The sequence below is a fragment of the Diaporthe citri genome, assembly GCF_014595645.1.
Source record: "Diaporthe citri strain NFHF-8-4 chromosome Unknown scaffold_1, whole genome shotgun sequence".
Lineage (NCBI taxonomy): Eukaryota > Fungi > Ascomycota > Sordariomycetes > Diaporthales > Diaporthaceae > Diaporthe > Diaporthe citri.
Window position 1 is genome coordinate 10,933,522 of NW_025064846.1, and position 20,875 is coordinate 10,954,396.

Consider the following 20,875-nt stretch of genomic DNA (forward strand, 5'->3'; position numbering starts at 1 on the left):
GACAGAATAGGCTGTTTCCGTGAGCAACACGATTGGAGAGATGGGAGCATGGCATCTGAACTTTGCCTTCAATCAGGGAATACCGTATACTAAATCTCCTGCCATTTCTCGCGAGGAGACGTGCTGTTCAAGTCTTTCGACGGCGTACGAAATATTGAAGTAGATTGAAAATGTCAGGAAGGTTCGCAACTTGGAGTAGAGAGAGCCAACTGGATACTGTAGCAAAACCCGGTCTTCGGGAGGGCATCATCTCTGGGTCTGCGATCAGAAGACCTCCAGCGACAGTGGCGGGGATGCTGTTCATGACAGCACTGACTATTTGCTCACGCAGCCAAGCCCATATTGCCATTGGTCTGCTAAGCTCAAAACGGTGTAGGTCGGGTGAGTGCGAAATACCCCTGAGCCCAGCTGATCCCAAACGCCGCTGATTATCAGCACTAAGCGGTTTGAACAGGCAACGGGAAGGAAAGGGAAGGCGTGCATAGACCGCGTATAGACCAAACTAGCAATTCCAGAATTTCTGTCCCCTGGATTCCTACTGGTCAGGTGCCTGAATTGGCTCGTAAGCCCCTTATAACGAGCCACTTGGCGGTGAACACTTGCCATGCACGTAAGATTTATACGAGAGTCCGTCGTCGAGGAATCAGCCATTATATTAAATAAAGGTCAGCACTTGGGCCTCGGTCTTCTATATAGTCGCGAATTTTACATAATGGAGCCGGGTAAGTGACCAAGATAATTCAACAATAAAATGAATGAATCCCTATGCAGATTCCCCAAGAGGAAAATGTGACCTTCACAGCACAATTCGGATCCTCTTTCCCTACCAAGACACCCAACCAATTTTGCTCAAAATGTGGCCCTCAGCTTCGCTACTCCCTCTTCTCGCGGCGTCTGTACTTGCGGCGCCCACGCCGCAAGCAGACACCGCCGCCTGTCCCACGTCCTCCTTCGCCCTCTTCTTCGGGCCATCGCTCTCCGACGGCCGGGAAGCATATGCCTGGAACGACCTCACCAACTGGATCCGCGCCATTACAACCCTCGACATCGACACCCCCGAGCGCGCGACCTTCCAGGTCATCAGCAACCGCCTGTACCCCGTCGTTAACAGCACCATCTTCGCCACCGTCGAGACCGGAGGAGGGGTCATCGAGTTCTCCGCGGCCGAGAGCGACACCCGTGCTGCCATAAACGCCGAGGTTGTCCCCGGCACCGACGGCAAGTGTCGCCTCTCCCTGACGTCTGGCGCGAATAAGTATGTCTCAATGCAGAATTATAAGGGCTGGATGCACCTCACCTCTGATCCCGAGTACTCCTCGCGGTGGTGGGGAGAAGGGCCGTTCGAGATGGTGCCGTTCCCTGCTGCCGTTGCTGCCCGTCAGCAAGAGTAGGCGACCAATGCCCGAGATGAGCTGGCCATGGGCTATGGTGTTTACAAGGTCGGCCGTCAATGAGGATGGCATGCAGTCTGCTACGATATAGAACTCAAAATCAGATTCATATATAGGTTTACTGAAGCTTGGAAGGTTTTCAAGTCGACCGCTGCTTCTTTTCCAGACATGTTGGTGACACAATTCAAGCACTGGAGCAATTTAAAATCCGGCATGGGTGAGAATTATTGTATTACTCGGAGTCTCAAGGAGTATTCCCTCACGACCACTGATATCCCACTTTCCGAATAAATTCCCACAGTCGAAACCAACTCCCGCCTTACTTTTTCTCAGATTCCCAACAGGGGTATTAGTATTAGAACTTACCAGCAACTTATAAGCCGCGATATATAGTGTGAGCGCAGAAATCACAGATGCCTGCTCCCAGAATCATTTTAGCACAGCTCAACTGATGCATAACTCACCTTCAATCTACTTCCTGCTGCTCTTCTTCGTCTTCTTGCCGGGCTTTCCCTCAACACATTCGAGGCACACGAGGCCGAATCGCTCGGTGGCCTGCTCCTTCTCTTTGAGGCCGCACTGGAAGTCGGGGCACACTCTGCCATATGCCTGGGCAATGGGACACTGCTCAAGTACTGCGTCGGTGGCGGCCTTGACGCAGCCGCATCCGCTGAAGTAGTTAGTCTCGAAGAAACACATGTTGTATTAAGCAGAAACGTAAGCAGACTTTGTCGAAGCAGAGTGTGGCGTTGAAAGGTGGTTGACAGCGCAGCTGTTGTATTAGAAGAGCGTATAGAGAAAATCTGTTGTCTTGGAAAGAAGAAGAAGAAGATTACCGAGCAGAAGAGAAAGAAAGAAGCAAGTACTGGTCCTGTTGTGAATGAGAAAACTCGCCTGCTGAGCTAGAAAGATGGGATCATGGTGGGAGGGCAGGTGTGGGATTTAAATAATGCGAGACTTGGGGATGCGACTATGAGGCTACGGCATCAAGGTCCGGGCTACGATGGTTTCATTTCGTGCAGCAACGGCCGAGCCGGGCGGTCTTTGACGCTGTTGTGCATTGTATCTCGGCACCAGCCGGCTTCGCGCGTGGTAGACAAATGAACATCAAAGCATAAAGACAGGGGAAGGAGATCTAGACTATTTCAAAATTTAGAATACCATTGGGTTCCCGCCTTCATGCAGGCGGAAGCATTCAGAGGATGTGACAATTGTCTATTTTTGGTAACAATATCCGGCATCCCATCGGTACCTGCTGCCGAACCGGTGGGGGCGGCTGGGAAAGATTTACTCTGGAGGACCATGGCCACCCGTATCCTCACACGAGCCCTACTTCCCGGATTCTCACTATTGTGTTCATCCTAGTTGATCCCTTTGTGGCGCGCCTTTTGGATTCTCGAATTGTGGGATGTACAATTTGTCCTTGGCCTCCAGCCTCGTCTCCAAAGCGAGAACTTCCAAGATCCTCGTTTTTTTTCTTCATCCTCGATTCATGAAAACACATGCGACACATCCACAATCTGTCTTGCATGAATGTGCCTCCCGTGCATGGCCTGCCAGGCCCCATCGTGCTTCCAAGCATATGAGCCTACGGCTCATCAACTTGCGAGGGCGAGCCTGAAGTGTGGGCGTGGCTTTGGGAGACCTTTGCCATCTTTGCAAGTGGCTGGTCGCCTATTCCACTATCCTCAGCTTCCTCAGTGTCGTCGTGGCGTCGCTTCAGTGGGTTGACTGTCCTGATAGCAAGGTCTGCCAAGACCTGAGGGGTTCTTGTGGCGCCCTCGATCGTCGTGCCATGCATTCCAATGACGAGATCGTCAACCGCACCTGCTTGGACACAGCCGCCTTTTGCGGTCTCTGCATGATTCTGAGACCCGTCTGGAATCCGTCGAGGCCTCGAGATCTCTTCCAAACTCTTGAGCCGGCTGATAAAGCCCCACCAGGCAGGTTGTCCAGCACCAACTTGAGAACCAAATTCTGATCGGCGGATACGTATTGTACTCTTGGATGAGGCTGTCGGCCCGACTTGCATGTGGGAGTTGTGGGCATGAGTGTTCTTAGGGGCATTCTTTGCTGGAGCTGAACCCTTCTTTGCAGGTTTGTCAGGGCCAGACTTGTTTGGAGCGATGATAACATGATGTCGTGTGATTGCCGTGACTTTCTTGGGCATGTCGCCATACTTCCATATTCCCACTGCAAGAAAGTTGTCGACGGCTTGAGCCGCGAGGCTAAGAGGCTCCCGGTCTGACATGTTCTTGTTGGGCTGGTCAGACATCTCGATATCACCAGCAGCGTCACATGCTGGGAGGCCCTCCTGGATGCCGACGATACGGGCCGCCACAAGCTTCATTGCCCAGTCCCAGAAACCTCGCGTTTGAGCTGTTCCTGCTGGGAGTTGAATTCCGAGGTCTTGGGCAACTTTCGCCCAAAAGTCTTCCGGGCCTATGCTTGCAAGACCGTCAAGGACTTCACTGGCCTTGTCGAAGGCCTCGGCGCAGAATGTGTCCATCTCCTTGGGGTTGAGGTGTTTGACATGGTTGTTGATGTGATTCGAGTGAATAGAACCCCTGACTCGGACGACAAACAGACCATCGTGGTTGCGAAACTGGTTCCAGTCATACTTGAAGCCAGCAGTGGGGAGATTCTTGCACATTGCCATCCGGGGCGCTGTCTTGAGATAGGTCTCATTTTGTTTCGTCAGGCGGTTTTCCTCCTCCGCCACGGCCTCCCGCCAATGCTTCGTTAGGTCGACGTGGCGAAATACACCATAGTCGACGTCGAAGCTGACTCTGTCGGCCATACTTGGTACCGTGGTATGGCTTGACTGGGGCAGGCGATTTCGTTTGTGAATTCCCTAGCCGTAGATGCGTGTCAAGTCTGGTTTGTTGCACATATGGGCAGCGGGTACCCAATTCGCCGATGCATGATGATGGTCAGTAAAATGGGTATAAGAAAAGCCTGCGCACATGGAAAGTACTCACAGGGGCACCCAATGCGTTTGCAGAAACTTTGAGGGGGGTGGGAAAAGAAGTTGTACCAGGACGGTGTGAGGCCCAGGACAGAGATAAGTTTTGGTCGCAGCTGCAGGCACTATTGATTGAATTCCTGTGTACATACCATTCACTTCAGCGTTACAAACAGCAATTTGACACTGGTGTTGGATTAAGATGTATCTAATGAGTATCTACCTGTAATTGTTAACTTTACCATAGACCATTCACCCACGCACAGGACGGACTTCGTCCACACAAGCTACTTCGATATACTATACTTTGGCGAGAGCACAGAACCATCACCACTTAGGAGCTAATTAGGTACTTATTTAGCATGATCTATTTTCCGTTTAGCTCGCATTCACCGACGTTACTCTGTCAAGACAAATGAATATCTGCGGCCCCTGAAAAGACCACGGAGTGCAAGGCAGACATGGTCTGCTACAAGTCGAAAAACAGGGCCAAGGGACGAAACCCAATCAGCGTTGTTGCTTTTCGTGTTGGTTGGAATAGTTGCAATTCCGACATGCATGGAGGGCGCATAGCACACTAAATATGGAGAAGGCACAGCTGCTGACCACCATGGTCGCACTCGATCCTGGTCTCCCACATGTGTTTCATTACTCGCCTTACCCCGAGCCAAGTCGCACTGATGGACTGTTGCTCTTGGTTACTTAAAGAGCAGTTGCTCCCAATAGTGTAATGACCTGGTGCAGTTTTTCAAATTCTCCACTCTCTGCGCTACTCTCGTTTACACGCAATGCTCATACCTGGCTGAATGCAGCCCAACAAGATAATGGCTTCCAGTGTATCACCCAAGGAACAAGACCCCAGCGTTTCAGACTCTCAGGAGACTTCACAACCAGTGCCATCGGGCAGGCGGGCTAGACACCGACGCAAAGCTGCGAGCACAACCCAAATCGGTCCAGAGTCGTCTCCACTGGCGCCGACTGAAGCCGGCCTAACAGCCGATCAGCCGCGAGTGAGGCGCTCCTCAATCCAATTACCCACCCAAGATGGTGGAATTTCACCCAATACCGACTCAACCTATTCCGAAGCACATGAAGAAATAGACGTCGAGATCGACACACCGACCAGGAAACCAACGCGCAGAGCTCGACCAAAGTCATCGGTGCTGAACAAGTTCGGCGGGTCATCACCGCTTCGACGGACGGTGACGCCAGAGACCAACGTTGACTCCAATCAGGACGAGATTGCAACTGCTAGACCACCTATCGGACCATCCCATACCTCACCAGAGATGAGGGCAGGGAGAAGGATTCAACGTCCAAATGTAACAGAAAGAAGCGCGACCGATCCAGTGACCCCTGCAAAGAAGCTCTCCGGGTTTCAGCTTGACGGCGACATTGCACAACTGATCAAACGGTCCCAAAAGAGACAAAGGGAAAGAGAAGGAAAATGGGTCCATTTACCTCTACAGAGTCAAACCAAGAGGCAGTGAGGTGTGGCTCCTTAAGATCGGGAGGACCCAAAAGCATGCAAAAGAGCGTCTCGGCCAGATCAAGGGGGTCTGCGGGCATCTGGAAATCGAAGAACACACCAAAGCGGTAGCTCGAGACATACCGTTTCACGGATTTGCTGAGAAGCTGATACATACGGAACTGGGCAATTACCAACACCAATGGCTGTGTGATTGCGGGACAAGACACAGGGAGTACTTTCAGGTCAGCGAGGATCTCGCTGTCAAGGTCTTCGAGCGGTGGCGGGACTTTTGCCAGGAGATGCCGTGGGACCACAACGGGAACATCCTGCCGAAATGGGCCCAGAGGTTACAGAACAGGGCCAAGTTCAACGGCAAGGAGCGGGATTTTGACCACCACGAATTCTCCAGACGCTGGACTGCCTTCACTGCCCCAATGTCCTTTGAAAGATTCTTATCAGATGCTATTCGTGTGTGGAAGCTTGGTTTCCCGAATCGGTGGCTGATCATTTCCCTGGCAGAGTTGCTTACAATTATTTGCATCTCGCGTCACTCCTTCTGGACAAGCATATGGACTACGATAATCGTCTTCCTGCTTTTGGTTGACTTAGTGGTCACGGAAAACATGCACACGACGACTTCCATATTTCAACTTATGGAAGGTGGCCTGCAGTCTATTTCGGTGCAACAGAAGCCACCGGAAGACACGATAGTGGGAGAAACCGAGAGTCCCGCACCGGGGAGCAGCCCAGAAAATGGACTTCACCAGCAAGGCAGTGGAGAAGCAGCCCCTCAGCTACAGGGCATCAGTGCCGCCGCGTCCAAGCAGAGTCCGATTGGCATTAGACAGGCCATGGACGGCGACGACGGGGATGATTGCTGGGGTATCATGGACGACGAGGCTGACTGGGATACGGGTTCTCGCTCGCCCGTACGCCCGGATACGAACTCTACAGAGAAGGAAGTCTTCAACAGACGCAAGTCACGGAACCCATACCCCGAAGAGAAGCCGGATTGACAATTCCAAATTGATCTCACGTTGTGGGCGAAAACTAAGCGCTTTCTTCGAACATTGTGGAGTTCATGTTTTCATATTTCACTGCAGTAAATCGTTTTGCTTAACGAAAAGACCTCTTTGGGTTTTTATGTTTGTAAGATATTCCAAATAACCAGTTTGTGCGACTCAAACCCCCAACCCATCCAAATGAATGGCTTTCTAATGTTATCATACAGCAGAATCTATGAGTTTGTCCCTTTCGAAAGTACGTGATTGAGAATAGTATAATACTTCATGAACCTATAGAATCTCCTAGCGTCGCAATCAAATGCCCTAATTTCTCAAGTTCGGTTGATAAATCACATCACAACATTCAGCATGAGTAGCGGCAATACCTTCCCTACTCTCGGAGCATAGCAGGCGGGTATCACTTGTTCTTGAACCCGAGGGGCGTGAGATGGATTGTCAAATCTTCAACCCCATCGACGAGCTGGTTGGGGATTATCCATGCTCGTCAATCTTAAGTACTAGGGAAACTAAATGGCTTCGCGGGAAGCTGCCGGCAATGTGGATTTTAAGCGCATCGACATGAGCCAAGTCAATCGGGAGAGCATCTGTTGTCGACCAGGTATATCGGATCTAGCTAGTCGTTAAATAAATCTCAATCGATCACTTGGACTACCTTGTCGCAACACCATCCACTCCAAGACTGCAAGTTCCTTCTGATCGTCCAACTCGCAGCCAACGAGGACCCCGATCGTACCACAGAAAGACTTTCAACATGTGAGGGGAGCCGGTCCAGGGGGCTGGTAGTTGGTAGGGACGGGGTAGTAGATGTTGACGACCAGACCAGGGTCGTTGGCCTTGTACGCCCCAGGGAAGGACACCTTGGTGGGATTCGCTGTCCCAGATCCGCCAGAGACGTTAATCTGTGCGCATGACAGATACAGCTGTGCCCCGCCGACCGAGCTGGCCGAGTGGAGGGCAATGTGCTCGGCTCTGAGCAGGTATTCGCCGTTTGCGACACACTTGGGGATTGGGATGTTTATAGTGGATTTTCCTGTTAGGCAAGGTCAGATAGGCTGGATTGACACGCCAGAGAAGAGACTCAGGAGGTTCACTCACCTTGTGATGGCCATGTCAAGCCGTTCGAAGCTACCGTGGGGTAGTCTTGATAAATCTTGAACCTAGTAATTTGTCAGTTCCGTCTTCGATTCCATTCAAAAGTCAAAACATATCCTGGAGCCGCGGGAGCGGATCCTAACCACATCACAAAGGTTCGGAATAGAACCTACCAGTTTGCTCCAGATCCATCATACGTCGCAGCAGTCTGGCCCGAGGGCACCTTTGCCAGCCACGCGGAGAATGGGCCGGGGTGAGAGACGCTCGCCTTGACGTTGTAAGCCACGGAGGAGCCAGCTTGGACATTGACGGTTGTAGCGCCCTCGTTACCGGCAGCGAGTTGGTAGCAGGTCATCGCCGAGGAGGATACATCCGTCACCGGGCCGTTGGATTGATAGTTTGAGGTCTTGCGGACGTTGGCCCAGTCGGCCTATATTGAGAGCTTGTTAGTATCACTTGTGGCGAGCATGTATGACTGCAGGCTGGAGGGAGAATCCGTATCTGGGTGGAGACGAGTGCAATAAAGCCCGAATTTTGGGCGATTGTGACAATTAATTTCCCCAAAAAGCTTTTGGCTTCGACACTTGTTGCAAGCACAAAAGGAAGGAGTTAATCAGGATCTTTAACTCACCCCGCCATTGATAGAGGGCAATGTGTAGTGTGCTTCGGCAACAGCAGCCGCAAGGGCCGCAACAGACAGCAGGAACTTCATGTTGACGTGAATGACACTGGCGGTTGGCGATTATGTGTGGTTTGAGATATTATCCGTCAAACTGGTATGTCTAAAGGGTGTAGATCCGAAATCCAGGGTTGCAGAGGAGGGCAAGGGCTAGTGGACTATCTTATATCGCGCCGCTTCTGTGATCTATCTCATATCGTCGCTCACTCCCACTCTGTGCTTTGAATCAATCTATTCCACATTGGCGTTCTGTGATGGTGTTATTTCGAGGACCCGTCAGTACTGACAGACTTGGGTGGATAAATGCCATCCCCTGGTGACCTCAGACCGGTTAAATACGTGGGCGGCCCTGGGGCCAACGGCAACCCGCGTGTGTATTAAAGCCAAATGACCATGGAGGGCATGATGCCGCGGTTGGACAAGGTTCACATCCCAATCCGGCTCCAGGTTGCCGAATCGGCCGTCTAGATGGGGGCCAAGGTCGCTCGGCAAGACTGCCGAGCATCGCGTGCCGAGAACGTGGCGCGAACGGGAGGGTGTTTCCCCTGTCCATCGAAGGTCCAGCCATGATCGCTGTCGACGGGTATGCAAGGGTCAATGCTAACAGGAAGAAGCACGATGATCTGTCGCAAATAGGAAGCGTCTTCTACTTGCTGCATTCATGCGCATCTTGTGTCTACGCCAGAAACCAGAAAGCGTCTGCCTTATTTCCGATGCACCAGACGTAGTCGTCATCGCTGGATGGCTCCATCTTTGACCATAGCTATGTTTGCGAACATCCAAGTTTGTTTTGATTCAAAGGAAAGCGATATTGACAACCCTACCCGAACCACCTCCCTCGTCCTGGGGTGCTGGCTTGTCCCGGATCCGTGGAACGGAGGGTCCCTTCCGCGAGCCATTTATTCAATGTCGCATTATCGTGGACGGTGTGCGAGTTGTATCACTGACCCGTTCAAAAATTCTTCTGATGAGCCATTGGTCCTAGCAAGATATCAGTGTCACATCAATCACAGTTTGAAAGCGAACAGGAGAGACAAGAGTGGGTCTTAGGGGAATAGAATGTCTTTGTCTCTGTATGTAGGGACTGGAGGCGGTGCGCAGTGCAAGGTCTTACGTCAAAATTGTGCTAGCAGTCTCCCGTCACGAGCATTATTCCATCAAAGACGTGCAAGGAGCCGCAGCAAACGTTCTGATGCTAGGGTGTTGATGAGTTGGCTCGGCTGGGCAGTTGCAGTTTCCACCTTCGCGCCTCATTTTGCCCGAACATCAGAAGGGCAAAGGCCATGTGATTTATTGCACAGACTCTTCCTCAAGACCTCTCATCTCGGCGCTTACTGGACGTCAAGGACACTGAAGAGCGAGAGCATCACTGTATTTAAGGATTCCCTGCGGCAGGTGCTCCGGTGTCGGATCTCGAGGGTGCCTTGACCGTCAGGGCGATTGTAATTGTTACGACATCCTTGGGCAGTCAGAATAGGCTACAGTACATCAGGAAAGGTTGACTACCATCTCAGCTAAAGATACCAGAAAGCAACCCTAACATGAGATAAGTCCTCAATGCCTCCCGAATGGCCTTCTAGGGCCGGGGGAGGCCTAGTGGCCTATTTCGCCTCCAGCCTCTTATAACCATTACGATCCCAAAACATGGAGGATGGGTAGTGCGGGAGCGCCTCAAACTCGCAGTGACACCAGCCTCTGGACAGCATAACGGCTTCCTTCTTGGCCTGCTCTTCACTGCATTGCAACCCCGCCTTGTTCCCTTCCCAGGTGATGCTTTGGACCGTTGCACTCTCGCCATCATCGCTGCTTGGTTTCGGAACAATGTGAAGGATGTAGCACTCCTCCTGTAACCAATTTCGAATGATGTGGATAGACATGTTGCCGTTTTCGTCCGGTTCCTCGATCAGCAGATCCCATTTGTCGTCCATGCTTCGAGATCTGAACCCGACTATGAGCTTTTCCACGTCTGCGTCGCTGATCGGCAGGTCCCAAGGTGCTGTGAGAGGCTTCTTCATGGGCTTTCTCAAGCCGCGCTCGTACGTGGTCGAAAACCACTTCCTCATTTCCCCCTCCTCCCTCTCCACGTTGCTCTCCGTTTCCTCTTCCGCATCGACTTTGCTCGCCGTCTTCGGAAGCCTCGTCGTAGGCTCCTCCTGTTCCGTGTTACTGTGCGACGCCATCCTGTGTTTTGCGTTACAGGATGTATTGGCTGTGATGAGTATTGAAACGCAGAGTATTTTTAATGGAAATTCGCACGTAAATGTCGTTAGACGGTCACAGGGCTTGGTGGTGAATGCGATGATTGACTCGGGTGGAGGATTTAGGAGGTGCTCGGATGAGGTTGCGTGGTTGCGAAAAGGAGAAAGAGATTCAGGTCTAGCGTAGGTCTAGCGTCAGGGTGGCAAGGCGCTGAATAAATAAGAGAACGATTTTTAGTATCTTTGGGCAGAAATGATGACTATGGGTATATCGTGCACCCATCATCTGGCAAGGAGATGGAGCATCTCAACAACCAACATGTGCATTCACAACGGGGCTGAACAGGGCGTCATCCCCACGCACCTCGCCAAGTAAAATAGGCAGCAACCGGATCACTTCATTTCCACAATTCACGGTGAACTGATTCCTGCTAGCACCAGTCCACCTAAACCCTCCAGACTTCCAGCATCCCAAATAATGCTAAGCTAATTGTATTATCCCGGGGATTGGTTCAGCAGAGCCACATTTTGTGCTTCTCCAGTGCTGCACTCAGGTGTATGCAGGGTTAGGGTTAGGGCTAACCACAGCAGCAGACACAATTGCAGCCATACTTAACACCTTCTTCATGTAGATGACTCCACTGCATCTACAATCTGGTACTGCTTTCTGTCTCTCACAATCACACTCTTTAAGCACAGAGGCTCTCTATGTGTGAGCTAAATGCTCCTTTACTTGTCCTTAATTTCCCATTGAAGCTCATTCTCATGAAAAACTTGTCAGTGAAAAAAGCCATAACATACCAATATGTATCCCCCTTCGTCACTCAGAGCACACAAATCACCTCCATACTCCGTCAAAAGGCTCTTCCACCAAGAAAACTCTCATCCATAAGCGAGCGGAACTGAATTTAAAGTCAAAGTCTCGTGGCGCTGTCAATAATCATTCCGATACATTAACTCAGGCCTTGATCTGATTCTTGTTCGCCGTGTTGGCTTGCTCTTCATTGGCCGTCTTGCCCTTTCCGAGGGCCGACTCCTCTGCCTGGTGCTTGAGAACTGCTTTCAGGACCTGAATATGGATATTTAGCCAGGTCCACCATCATGAATGACTGCTCGGGAAAAGCGAAGGGAATGACTAACCACATCCTCATTCACGCCTCCAGTGTCTCTGGTCACCTTCATGAATGCATCTTCCATTTCCCAGAACTTGCCTTGCCGTGCATAAATATTCTGGCCATGTCTCTTACCGTCCGCCATTAGCAGAACGACACTCCTGGCAACAACCTCAGCCTCTTGTACCTGCTCACCATAGCCAACATGCTCAGGCGTATACAAGTCAAGCATGCCCGAACGTGTCCACGATGGCGAGACACAATTGGTCCGAATATTGCTCGGGTGATCAATAAGAACAGGCATCAGCCCGCGCACGAAGCCGAGGACACCATGTTTTGCCGAGGCGTAGTCGGGGTTCCGAAAGCGGAGGAAGGCCGCGACACTGGCTGTGAGAACGATCGAACCTTCCGCAGGTGTCTGGTGCCTCATATGGTATAGACCCAGGTAAGCAGTATTGATAGAGCCCCGGAGATTGATGTCGACCGTAGACGCGGAGGGCTCCTGGAGCTCTCCTGTTTCTGGGTCGAAGGTTTCCGCCAAGTAGTCTGCTCGAAAGCCCGGGACCCCGGCGGCGGCGAAGACGTGATCGACTTTCTTGTGCTGGGAGATGGCAGTGTTGAACAGAGATTGAAGCGAATCCCAATCGGTCACATCCGTGGTGACATGCGTCAGACGTGCCCCGTGTTGGGCGAGCAAGGCCTCCGGGAGAGGATTTATGTCACCGACAACGACTAACGCCCCGAGATCCAGCAGCAGAGAGGTCGTTGAAAGCCCGATGCCCGACGAGCCGCCTTTTTATACTTAGTTCATCGGTTTTATAGACACTCCGAGTTAAGGAAGGGCACGAGAATCACCTGTTATCACAATAGCTTTGCCAGAGAGGCCGATCAACTCATCCCGACTGATAGTGAAATCTTCCATTTTGATTGTCTCCAGTCAGACCGAAGTTGACTGCGGATTGTGTCAGAAGGGGTATTCAGTGAACGAAGAAGCTGATCCCAACACGCCAGTTGAGATCAAGTTGGCGACACCTTCTATCAAGAGGGGGGAAAGTGGAGGAGTGGAAGCAGTGACGTAGATATAGGCCTGGAGATCAACCACATGCATGCATGTGTGGCTGCTTTTGGATATTTAGCTACCTACCGGCAGCAGTATACCCGTTGTCACTATACTCGAAGTGGACTCACAAATTATAGTTTGCAAATTTACAAATGATACAAATCCGCGAGTGGTAAGTTGCGCTCTCCTGGTAACCTCTAGCTACTACTATTACAATCACATTTATGAGTGCAACAAACTTGTTGTTATTCCTCTTGGCTTTTATTGTCACCCATGCTACCCATGACATACACATACTTTATGGCTAACGGTCAAGTGGGTATACTGAAATTAGAGACTACGTACGTGTGATCGAATTTTGGTTGTTACCATTTGCCACCGCTGCTGTACTGTCTGGTCCGGTCCTCATGGCTGACATGATCAGTAAGATCCGTGTAATTTCCATCACCGGTCCTCGTAGCATTGACGGTAGTTGTCATGGTAGCGGAGAGATCTCTCAGTTTGTTCTTTTTCCCACTGGATCCGAAAGTCACCAAATTGATGTTTGCGATTGGCTTGTCCCCTGGCTTCTGTCTTCCAAAGCAACTCCCACGGAAGATAGGCATCATCGCAGGCAAGCACCCCACAACAATCGCCATGCAGGCCTCAACCTCGGTCCACATATTGCCCGGTGAGCCAGTCCATGTAGCATCACTGAAGTCAAACTCCATGAAGTACCATGTCCGAAGGATCGAAATGGCTACGACGAAAGACCCGAAGAGGAACACAAACGTCAGCTGGAGCTTGCGTCGAAACGTGGTATTTAAGCGCCAGACATAGTGCATCGGCAGCAGAAGAATGATTAGATCGAGAGCTGCGTTCCATGAACATATCCAGATTAACATGTATTCGAGGTTGACACATGTTAGTGGCGGGGCCAGTGGATCCTCAAGCGTTGGAACATGAACCGGAAGGCAGAGTGCCGTGAGCAGAATCATGGATATAATGCAATACACGGCAGTGGCGACTCCAACGGCAATCAAGACCGATTTGAACCTCTTGGCAGGAAACAGTCGCCGATACTGAAATAGGATGGACAGTTTGGAGAAGAAGATGGGCGGGATGTAGAGTGCGTGCGAGGCGACCGCCATCCTCAGAAAAGTCCGAATCTCTTCCGAATGTTCCAAAATCAAAACTATTTCGTGTCGACCAAAGCCAAGGTATGTGAGGTACGTAAGTACCGCTGCAGATGCAGATGTAAACAGCTGGAAACGAGTCACATTGTCAGGTCTATCTCACTCGTGGTCGGCGCATCGTGAGAATTTGAAGTGACTTACAAGAGCCGCAACGGACATGTAGTCATCCCACCACAGGCTTTGCCCTTGAAGGCGCCGACCATAGATTCGAAGGCTAACACAGACGTAAACGAGCAACAGGGAGACTCCTGAAGCAGCGTACATATTTGGTCGCAGTGTTTCTTCATAGCGAAGGAACTGCTCCTGGAGATGCAGCGGCAGTTGCGCAATGACCTCAGAAATGTTTGTGGCCATGATGTCGAAGTTGAATGCTCTGGATTCGCGAAACAGTCGCATCAATGTTGAAAGTCTCGGTTATGCCAACGACTAGCTCTGGAAACTTTCAAGCCCGCACTTTCTTTGTGTCTTGCAAGAGGAACACACGATGACTTCTTGAGAGCTTGTGATGCGAGCATGAAGGAAGTGGGGGATTATGTGAAGATTGCAAATGTGCTCCGTAGTTAGTTGTGTATCAACTACTGTTCTCGACAGCCGTCACTGGAGCTTCTCGGTGCAGGATTTCGGATCAGGGATCCGAAGAATGTTGACAATATATGCGTAGCCTCAAATTTAATATCGCCCCCAATGACACCTTCCTAGCCATCATATGCAGTGTTACAGGAAGTCCCCATGCATAATATTAGCAACCGCCTCAGATGCCAGGCCGACATGTGCGACCCCTCAGGCGGACCCCAAATGCAACTGGACTATCTGAGGAAGCAAAAGGCTTGAGATGCACCCATACACTTAGGCACTCGAGAGGCTCAGCTCATAGGATCTTGAGAATAAACAAGGAATGCAGAAACCGATAGACTGGGGGCCAAATAATTGCACGATTGTTGAGGGATGACTACTCCTCAAGGGACAGGGCTGTATTTTGACTTCTCATCGCATCGATCTCTCGTTATCGGTATGAATGCCAAACATGCTCTGACGAGCTTCAACGAGGCCCAGGCGGTAAGTGCACCGGGTATGAAGACCTCTTCGTAGACAAGCCCGACCCGAATCCATCGACCCGGCTCATGCAGGATCTCAGCAAGTTCTCCTAAGCGCCAACCTCAGCCTCATCCAATGTCAAAGATAAGGAAAATTACGCCTGATCTGTCTCTGAGCCAACTTACGAGTTCTTCGAAGAAGTATCGATACCTCAAACGACCTACAGCGGCTCATTCCAAGAACTACTTGTCGATCAACACGCAGGCAAGTAACGTCCACGACAATCACAAACCGAAAATAATTGTGAGATAAACTTGTCATGTTGTGTTAGGTTCGCTTGAGACGCACTTTTAGTCGATACTTGCTCCTTACGGAAGCCGTTGCGTATTCAGCCAAGTCTTCCATTTACCGAGCGACCCGGTTGGGTTCAAAGCCGGCCGATCTTGCTTGGGTGCAGGGACAAGCAGGATGTGCTGAGTGTTCCAGTGGTAAGCATGGTATTCCGTCCTCGCTTACTGGGATAGGTCGCCTGGTGGAAAGGCCTGAAAAGTCCTGCACTTTTCATGCACAGCATTCTGGCCCCAAAATTGGGGGTGATACAGACCAAAATAGAGATGCGGTACTTGAGTAACCACCCAGATCGGATGACAGCCAGCCGTCCGTGTAGTGCGGGTGTTACGAAAGTTCTATGCAGTGCATACCGCAGTACCCAGCAGTCTGCATAACAACTGCAGCTTTCACGCACATGACCCCCTCAGACCTGAAAGCCGAAGCGACCTGTCACCAGATTCAACCTCATGGAAGTCTGATGAGATCATGTTTGGGGGCGGTGAAACGGCTGGCTCGAACGAAAGCCGTGACGCGATAGGCCTCCGAGACAACGTCCAGGCCTGTTTCATTTCATGTCTGTAGGCACAATGCCGCCATTTTTTGGTTGGCGCAGCTTCGATGACTTCTCTCGCAATCTCCTGCTTCTGCCTGGCGCGCCACCCCGTTTTGCGTCTCGAGTTCCAGGCGAGGGGCGACTATGGCTCAGTTGGCGATTGAAAACTGAGCGACTTACCACGGCAGGGGCTGAACCTGTTGCACAACATTCGATCATCCACACGAGAGAGGAGAGGGGTACGAGGCTCGGACTGGTAAGGCTCAACTGAATGTGATAATTGATGAATGCCATAATTAGTACTGTCCTGCAACCAAGCCCCCAAGCTCATTTGCAAGAACCCTGCTGCCCGCCTTTGAAGTCCAACAGGAGACAGTGTCGCAAATGTGATGCCGAAGTCGTACAGTCCTCTGCCGCACAAGATCCTCACTGAAAGATTCGATGAAAGAGAGGCACAGAGCCGCATATGCACACGTAAAGACGTACATGTAAAGACATAATTACGCGTAGGTGCCCCAATCTGATACATTGAATCCCAGCTGGCCACCGGGCCGTTATTGCTAGGCCATCGGAAGGACCAACTGGGTATCCCTTCTGGGGGGGGGGGGGGCAAACAATGTTACCAAGTCAAGTCACAGATGCAAATACCCACCCTCTACCCCCCAATGGAACCTCCGTCTGAACCGTTTCTGTAGCTCGGCTGCAGTATAGGCGGTCCGAGTCTAACCCCCATCTAATGCTTCGAAGGACCGGCCAGAAGCCTGCTTTGTGCTGCCGTGAACTCTCCTTGGCCTAGTATTAGCTATATGTGATGGCTTTCGTTCAGTGACCGTACCTTCCTGAGAATCACTTCTGGCATCTTCACACGTTAGTACCGTCAGCCTCCTTACCACCAGTTGACATACGGACATCATCCCGGCTTGGAGATACATGCATGAAAGGGGGACAGCACAATGGTAAGTCGTTGTCGAAATTCGAGACGTTAAGGACGTCCGGATAGGTGGTGATTAATTACTATGACAGATACTCGGCCAGCAAAATGGGGTCAGGCCCAAGTCCAAGCGTTGTTCTTGAAGTTTGAGGGGTCTCAAATCTATCAGATACATTTAAGCTCGCACTGCGATGCAGTTTGAGCCAATGGGCCATAATTTTGCCTTCCACAAAACTAATTTGGCTGCGTTCAGTTGAGACAAGGGAGACAGACACTGAATGTGGGTCTCTCAGGTCAGGGATGCGCTGGAACGCAGTGGACCTCAGGTGCTTCAGCGCCCCCGCAGACCTGCCTGACCTCGTGTCATTGGCCCCGGAGACACGACCACCGCCCTTTCAACTCACCATCGAGTCTGAAAATGACCGTCCCCAACGACCAACAACATGTCCAGCGACCAGCGCAGATCCTGTTCACCTGCCATCCCCTGACAGGCCACATCACCCCCGCGCTGCGCGTGGCCTCGGAGCTGCGGCGGCGCGGGTGGCCCGTCTCGTTCCTGGGCCCCACCACGCACCGGCACCGCATCTCGGCGTCGGGAGTCGACTTCATCCCCCTGCAGGCCGAGGCTGACATCGACGACCTGCTCTACTACTCCCCCGACAACCCAGACCCGCCGGTGCCCGCGTACCACTCGCTGCTGTGGTACGAGCGCACCCTCGTCGACGTGGAGAAGCACTGCCTCGAGCCCATCCCGGCGCAGTGGCGATGCCTGAAGGAGGCGCTGGCCAGCCTGCAGGCGCGCAGTCCTGACCTTCCCGTCGTTGTCATATCAGAGGCTTTCTTCCACGGCATCTTGCCTCTGTATTTTGGCGCGCCACTGCCGGAGGGTGTCAAGCGACCCAGGACGCTGTGTGTCTCCGTCACGCCGCCGGCGATCCGTAGCATCGACCTTCCTCCCTTCGGCTACCCCCTCCCATTCTCGCAGACACCCGAGGGGAGAGCCCGCAACGCAGAGACCTGGGAGATCTTCGGAGAGGAGACCTCATCCCTGAAGAAACTCTTCGACGAAAAGCTGGCCGAAGCCGGAGCCACACGCTTCCCTCCCGGCCCGGTCCTCCAAGGGATAAACTACACAAGCCACGACGCCATCCTGCAAATCGGCGTCCCCAGCTTCGAGTACCCGCGGAGCGACTGGCCCCAGCAGTTCCAGTTCCTGGGCTTCCTCCCACTGGCTGCTCCCCCGCCCAAAGGCTACCCGAACCTGCCCGGCTGGTGGGGCGAGCTGACCAGCACCGAGAAGAAGGTCGTCGTGGTTGCCCAGGGGACGGTCGAGACGGACCCGAACGACCTGATCATCCCCACCATCGAGGCGCTGCGCGGGCGGGACGACGTGCTGGTGGTGGCCATCATGGGACGCAAGGGCGCGGCTCTGCCGGCTGACTTTGAGGTGCCTCGTAATGCGCTTGTCACTGATTATCTTCATTACGACGCGGTTCTGCCCTACGCCGATGTCTGGGTGCACAATGGCGGTTACGGGGCGATCACGCACGGTATTGCTCATGGCGTGCCGATGGTGGTGGCTGGTGAGGGCCAGGACAAGCCGGAGAACGTCAAGAGAGTACGCTATTCGGGCATCGGGGTTGGTCTTGGGACACCCAGGCCTGGTGTCGTAAACTTGAGGGTCAGCTTAGACGCTGTGCTGGGTGATGCGAGATTCCAGACTAGAGTAGAGGTTCTTAGACAGGAGACGGAAGACTTAGATTGCTTTGGGCGCGTCGAAGACGCCATTCTACAGAGCTGTGCTAGATAGCTCTTCTTCAATGTGTATTGCTCTAATGGGGATCTATCAGACCGCTGTCGAATTACTATTCTGTAATGGCTCCATCTGTTCATCGGGGGGAGGTGCCCCGGTTGCAGGCATCGTCTTGTTCAATTGTCTCAGATTGCTGCGTGCCCATCTGCCCAGTGATATCCAGTACGGGGCGCTGAGCTCTGCCAATTCGACAAGTTTTCTAAACCAGGGCCAACGCAGTACAAAAGCAAAGATGAGCAGCAGCCCTGAAAGGAGCGCTATCACCACCCCAGCCACGCTACGGGGAGCAGGCCCGTCTTCTATGCTGAAAATGGATGCAGTAGTAGAAATGAGGCCGAGGAACTGCGACGGTGTTAGATAGGGAACTCAAATTGCAATGGCAAGGGGACAGATAGACAGACCGACGCAGATATTGTGAGAGCAGTGATAAGCACGGCGTTTTTCTGTTGCGGCGCTGCAATCGCGTTGTTGTCGAGTTGAAGGCCTTTCTCCAGCTATTCACAGTGAGAGATTGTCAGCACTATTCAATTCTTTACCTCTGCTGTACGATGAAGTGTGGAAGGCCAGCGAACCTTCTGTGAGAGACCGTGCAGGAGGTCTCGCTGATGATCAAGGTTCTTGCGGAGCACCAGCAAATCTTCCATTTCCTTGTTGATCTCGGAGATCAACATAACAGGCGTGCGTTTCTTCCCAGGGAGGTTCTCCAAATTGGTCAAGTAGGCCAGCTCGACGTTTCATCGACTATCAGCGATAACTGATATGACATTTGTTGCAGAAGTCTAATTGTCTTGTCGAAGAAAATTCGTGTCTTTGTTCAGGACGTCGTCTGCCACGCGCTGGCGGTTCTCTGGCTCCGAGAGCAGGTCATCATGAGTCTTGGTTGGAAATGCGGTCAGTAATCCGGCGACAAACAGATAGCACACCGTCGCTGAAAACCATCCCCACCAAATCGGCTACCTACATGCGGCTCTATCCTATGCAGAATACGAAAGACTGTGTTGTGCCACTCTCGCTTGACCTGCTTCACCCTGAATTCTAGCAGTCTTAGGAAATATTCTCGCGGCCTCCACACAGGAGGCTCCGCATCGTATTGGCCTTCGGTCAGGGGATCGAGTCTGGGCCCGTACTGCACTTGATCGATGTAGTGCCCCACGCTTTCATTATTCTCGGCGCCCTTGTAATAAGTATCGACAAAGGAAAAGGCCGTCCAGGACCAGTGATCCACACCGGTTACAAGCACGGAAATCTGTGCCTCGTATATGCAGTCGTCCAAGCCGGACGCCTCGGTACGAAACGGTGCGAGCTTCAGGAATTGCAGGTCACCTGTGCGCCTCAGTGGCTTTTTGTTCATCTTGAAGCGGCGATCTTTGACAAGTTCTGGGCCCTTCTTGCAGGCGTAGAACGGAAGGTGAAATTCTAGTGCGAAATTCTGGAACCCGATCGTCTGTGCAAACTTTTAGGTGCTGAATCTGTTGCATTTTTAACATCGACTCACGGGAACCTGTACGCCGACATGTGTTTTGAGCTCTATGTATCGATATACAAAATCTCGAAGGAAGCCAGACTGGAGCCTGGGTGCGGTTGCTTCACTTACCTATGGATCGATTCTTTATGCATCATTCAAGACTCGAATGAGGACAAGGCATTAGAGATACCCAACATGGCCGACTATTATCAGAATGCAGAGCTCAATCTCTCAGCATCAACACAGTCCATCGCGGGACTCTGGTCCGATCGTGACGGCGAGGCCACAAAACCCTTCAAGATCAATGCCACACTTGATCTACCGGAAGGGAGGAAGGAAGTCCTGCTTGAACTAGCACCAGTGCTCAGAGCAGATAAGTCACATCTCGACTACCGGGGGTGGATACTTCAGGAGAGGATATTCCCTCGGAGGACGCTCTTTTTCGACTCTTACTGGATCTCTTTCGAATGCAGCCAGATGAGTGCCTCAGAATCGTGTCCCGATGGGATGGACCTGACAGCCTCGTCCAACCCGGTCACTGTCTAGTCCGTCATGGGCACCCAGCTCGACAGGGACTGCT

The 20,875-nt window shown here is 52.0% G+C and overlaps 10 protein-coding genes across 10 annotated transcripts; 4 read left to right on the plus strand and 6 right to left on the minus strand.

Annotated features, from left to right (window-relative positions):
* Positions 1-854: 854 nt before the first annotated feature.
* On the plus strand, positions 855-1,391 carry INS49_002848 (uncharacterized protein; the record flags this gene model as incomplete). Its single annotated transcript, XM_043163649.1, has 1 exon — positions 855-1,391. The coding sequence occupies one exon, from the start codon at positions 855-857 to the stop codon at positions 1,389-1,391; it is 537 nt and encodes a 178-aa protein (XP_043032155.1).
* A 471-nt stretch (positions 1,392-1,862) lies between these two features.
* Positions 1,863-4,191, minus strand: INS49_002849 (uncharacterized protein; the record flags this gene model as incomplete). The annotated part of the gene is made up of 2 exons (XM_043163650.1): positions 1,863-2,061; positions 2,984-4,191. The coding sequence occupies 2 exons, from the start codon at positions 4,189-4,191 to the stop codon at positions 1,863-1,865; spliced, it is 1,407 nt and encodes a 468-aa protein (XP_043032156.1).
* A 1,612-nt stretch (positions 4,192-5,803) lies between these two features.
* INS49_002850 (uncharacterized protein) lies at positions 5,804-6,843 on the plus strand (the record flags this gene model as incomplete). The annotated part of the gene is made up of 2 exons (XM_043163651.1): positions 5,804-5,847; positions 6,057-6,843. 2 exons carry the CDS (start codon positions 5,804-5,806, stop codon positions 6,841-6,843), a joined length of 831 nt encoding a protein of 276 aa, XP_043032157.1.
* A 755-nt stretch (positions 6,844-7,598) lies between these two features.
* On the minus strand, positions 7,599-8,656 carry INS49_002851 (uncharacterized protein; the record flags this gene model as incomplete). Its single annotated transcript, XM_043163652.1, has 4 exons — positions 7,599-7,882; positions 7,948-8,009; positions 8,118-8,374; positions 8,576-8,656. The coding sequence occupies 4 exons, from the start codon at positions 8,654-8,656 to the stop codon at positions 7,599-7,601; spliced, it is 684 nt and encodes a 227-aa protein (XP_043032158.1).
* A 1,568-nt stretch (positions 8,657-10,224) lies between these two features.
* Positions 10,225-10,803, minus strand: INS49_002852 (uncharacterized protein; the record flags this gene model as incomplete). Its single annotated transcript, XM_043163653.1, has 1 exon — positions 10,225-10,803. One exon carries the CDS (start codon positions 10,801-10,803, stop codon positions 10,225-10,227), a length of 579 nt encoding a protein of 192 aa, XP_043032159.1.
* A 976-nt stretch (positions 10,804-11,779) lies between these two features.
* Positions 11,780-12,855, minus strand: INS49_002853 (uncharacterized protein; the record flags this gene model as incomplete). The annotated part of the gene is made up of 3 exons (XM_043163654.1): positions 11,780-11,890; positions 11,962-12,725; positions 12,789-12,855. 3 exons carry the CDS (start codon positions 12,853-12,855, stop codon positions 11,780-11,782), a joined length of 942 nt encoding a protein of 313 aa, XP_043032160.1.
* A 503-nt stretch (positions 12,856-13,358) lies between these two features.
* INS49_002854 (uncharacterized protein) lies at positions 13,359-14,522 on the minus strand (the record flags this gene model as incomplete). The annotated part of the gene is made up of 2 exons (XM_043163655.1): positions 13,359-14,237; positions 14,310-14,522. The coding sequence occupies 2 exons, from the start codon at positions 14,520-14,522 to the stop codon at positions 13,359-13,361; spliced, it is 1,092 nt and encodes a 363-aa protein (XP_043032161.1).
* A 2,913-nt stretch (positions 14,523-17,435) lies between these two features.
* Positions 17,436-19,079, plus strand: INS49_002855 (uncharacterized protein; the record flags this gene model as incomplete). Its single annotated transcript, XM_043163656.1, has 2 exons — positions 17,436-18,635; positions 19,050-19,079. The coding sequence occupies 2 exons, from the start codon at positions 17,436-17,438 to the stop codon at positions 19,077-19,079; spliced, it is 1,230 nt and encodes a 409-aa protein (XP_043032162.1).
* Positions 19,080-19,609: 530 nt separating this feature from the next.
* On the minus strand, positions 19,610-20,181 carry INS49_002856 (uncharacterized protein; the record flags this gene model as incomplete). Its single annotated transcript, XM_043163657.1, has 2 exons — positions 19,610-19,705; positions 19,792-20,181. The coding sequence occupies 2 exons, from the start codon at positions 20,179-20,181 to the stop codon at positions 19,610-19,612; spliced, it is 486 nt and encodes a 161-aa protein (XP_043032163.1).
* Positions 20,182-20,490: 309 nt separating this feature from the next.
* On the plus strand, positions 20,491-20,841 carry INS49_002857 (uncharacterized protein; the record flags this gene model as incomplete). The annotated part of the gene is made up of 1 exon (XM_043163658.1): positions 20,491-20,841. One exon carries the CDS (start codon positions 20,491-20,493, stop codon positions 20,839-20,841), a length of 351 nt encoding a protein of 116 aa, XP_043032164.1.
* Between the last annotated feature and the right edge of the window lie 34 nt (positions 20,842-20,875).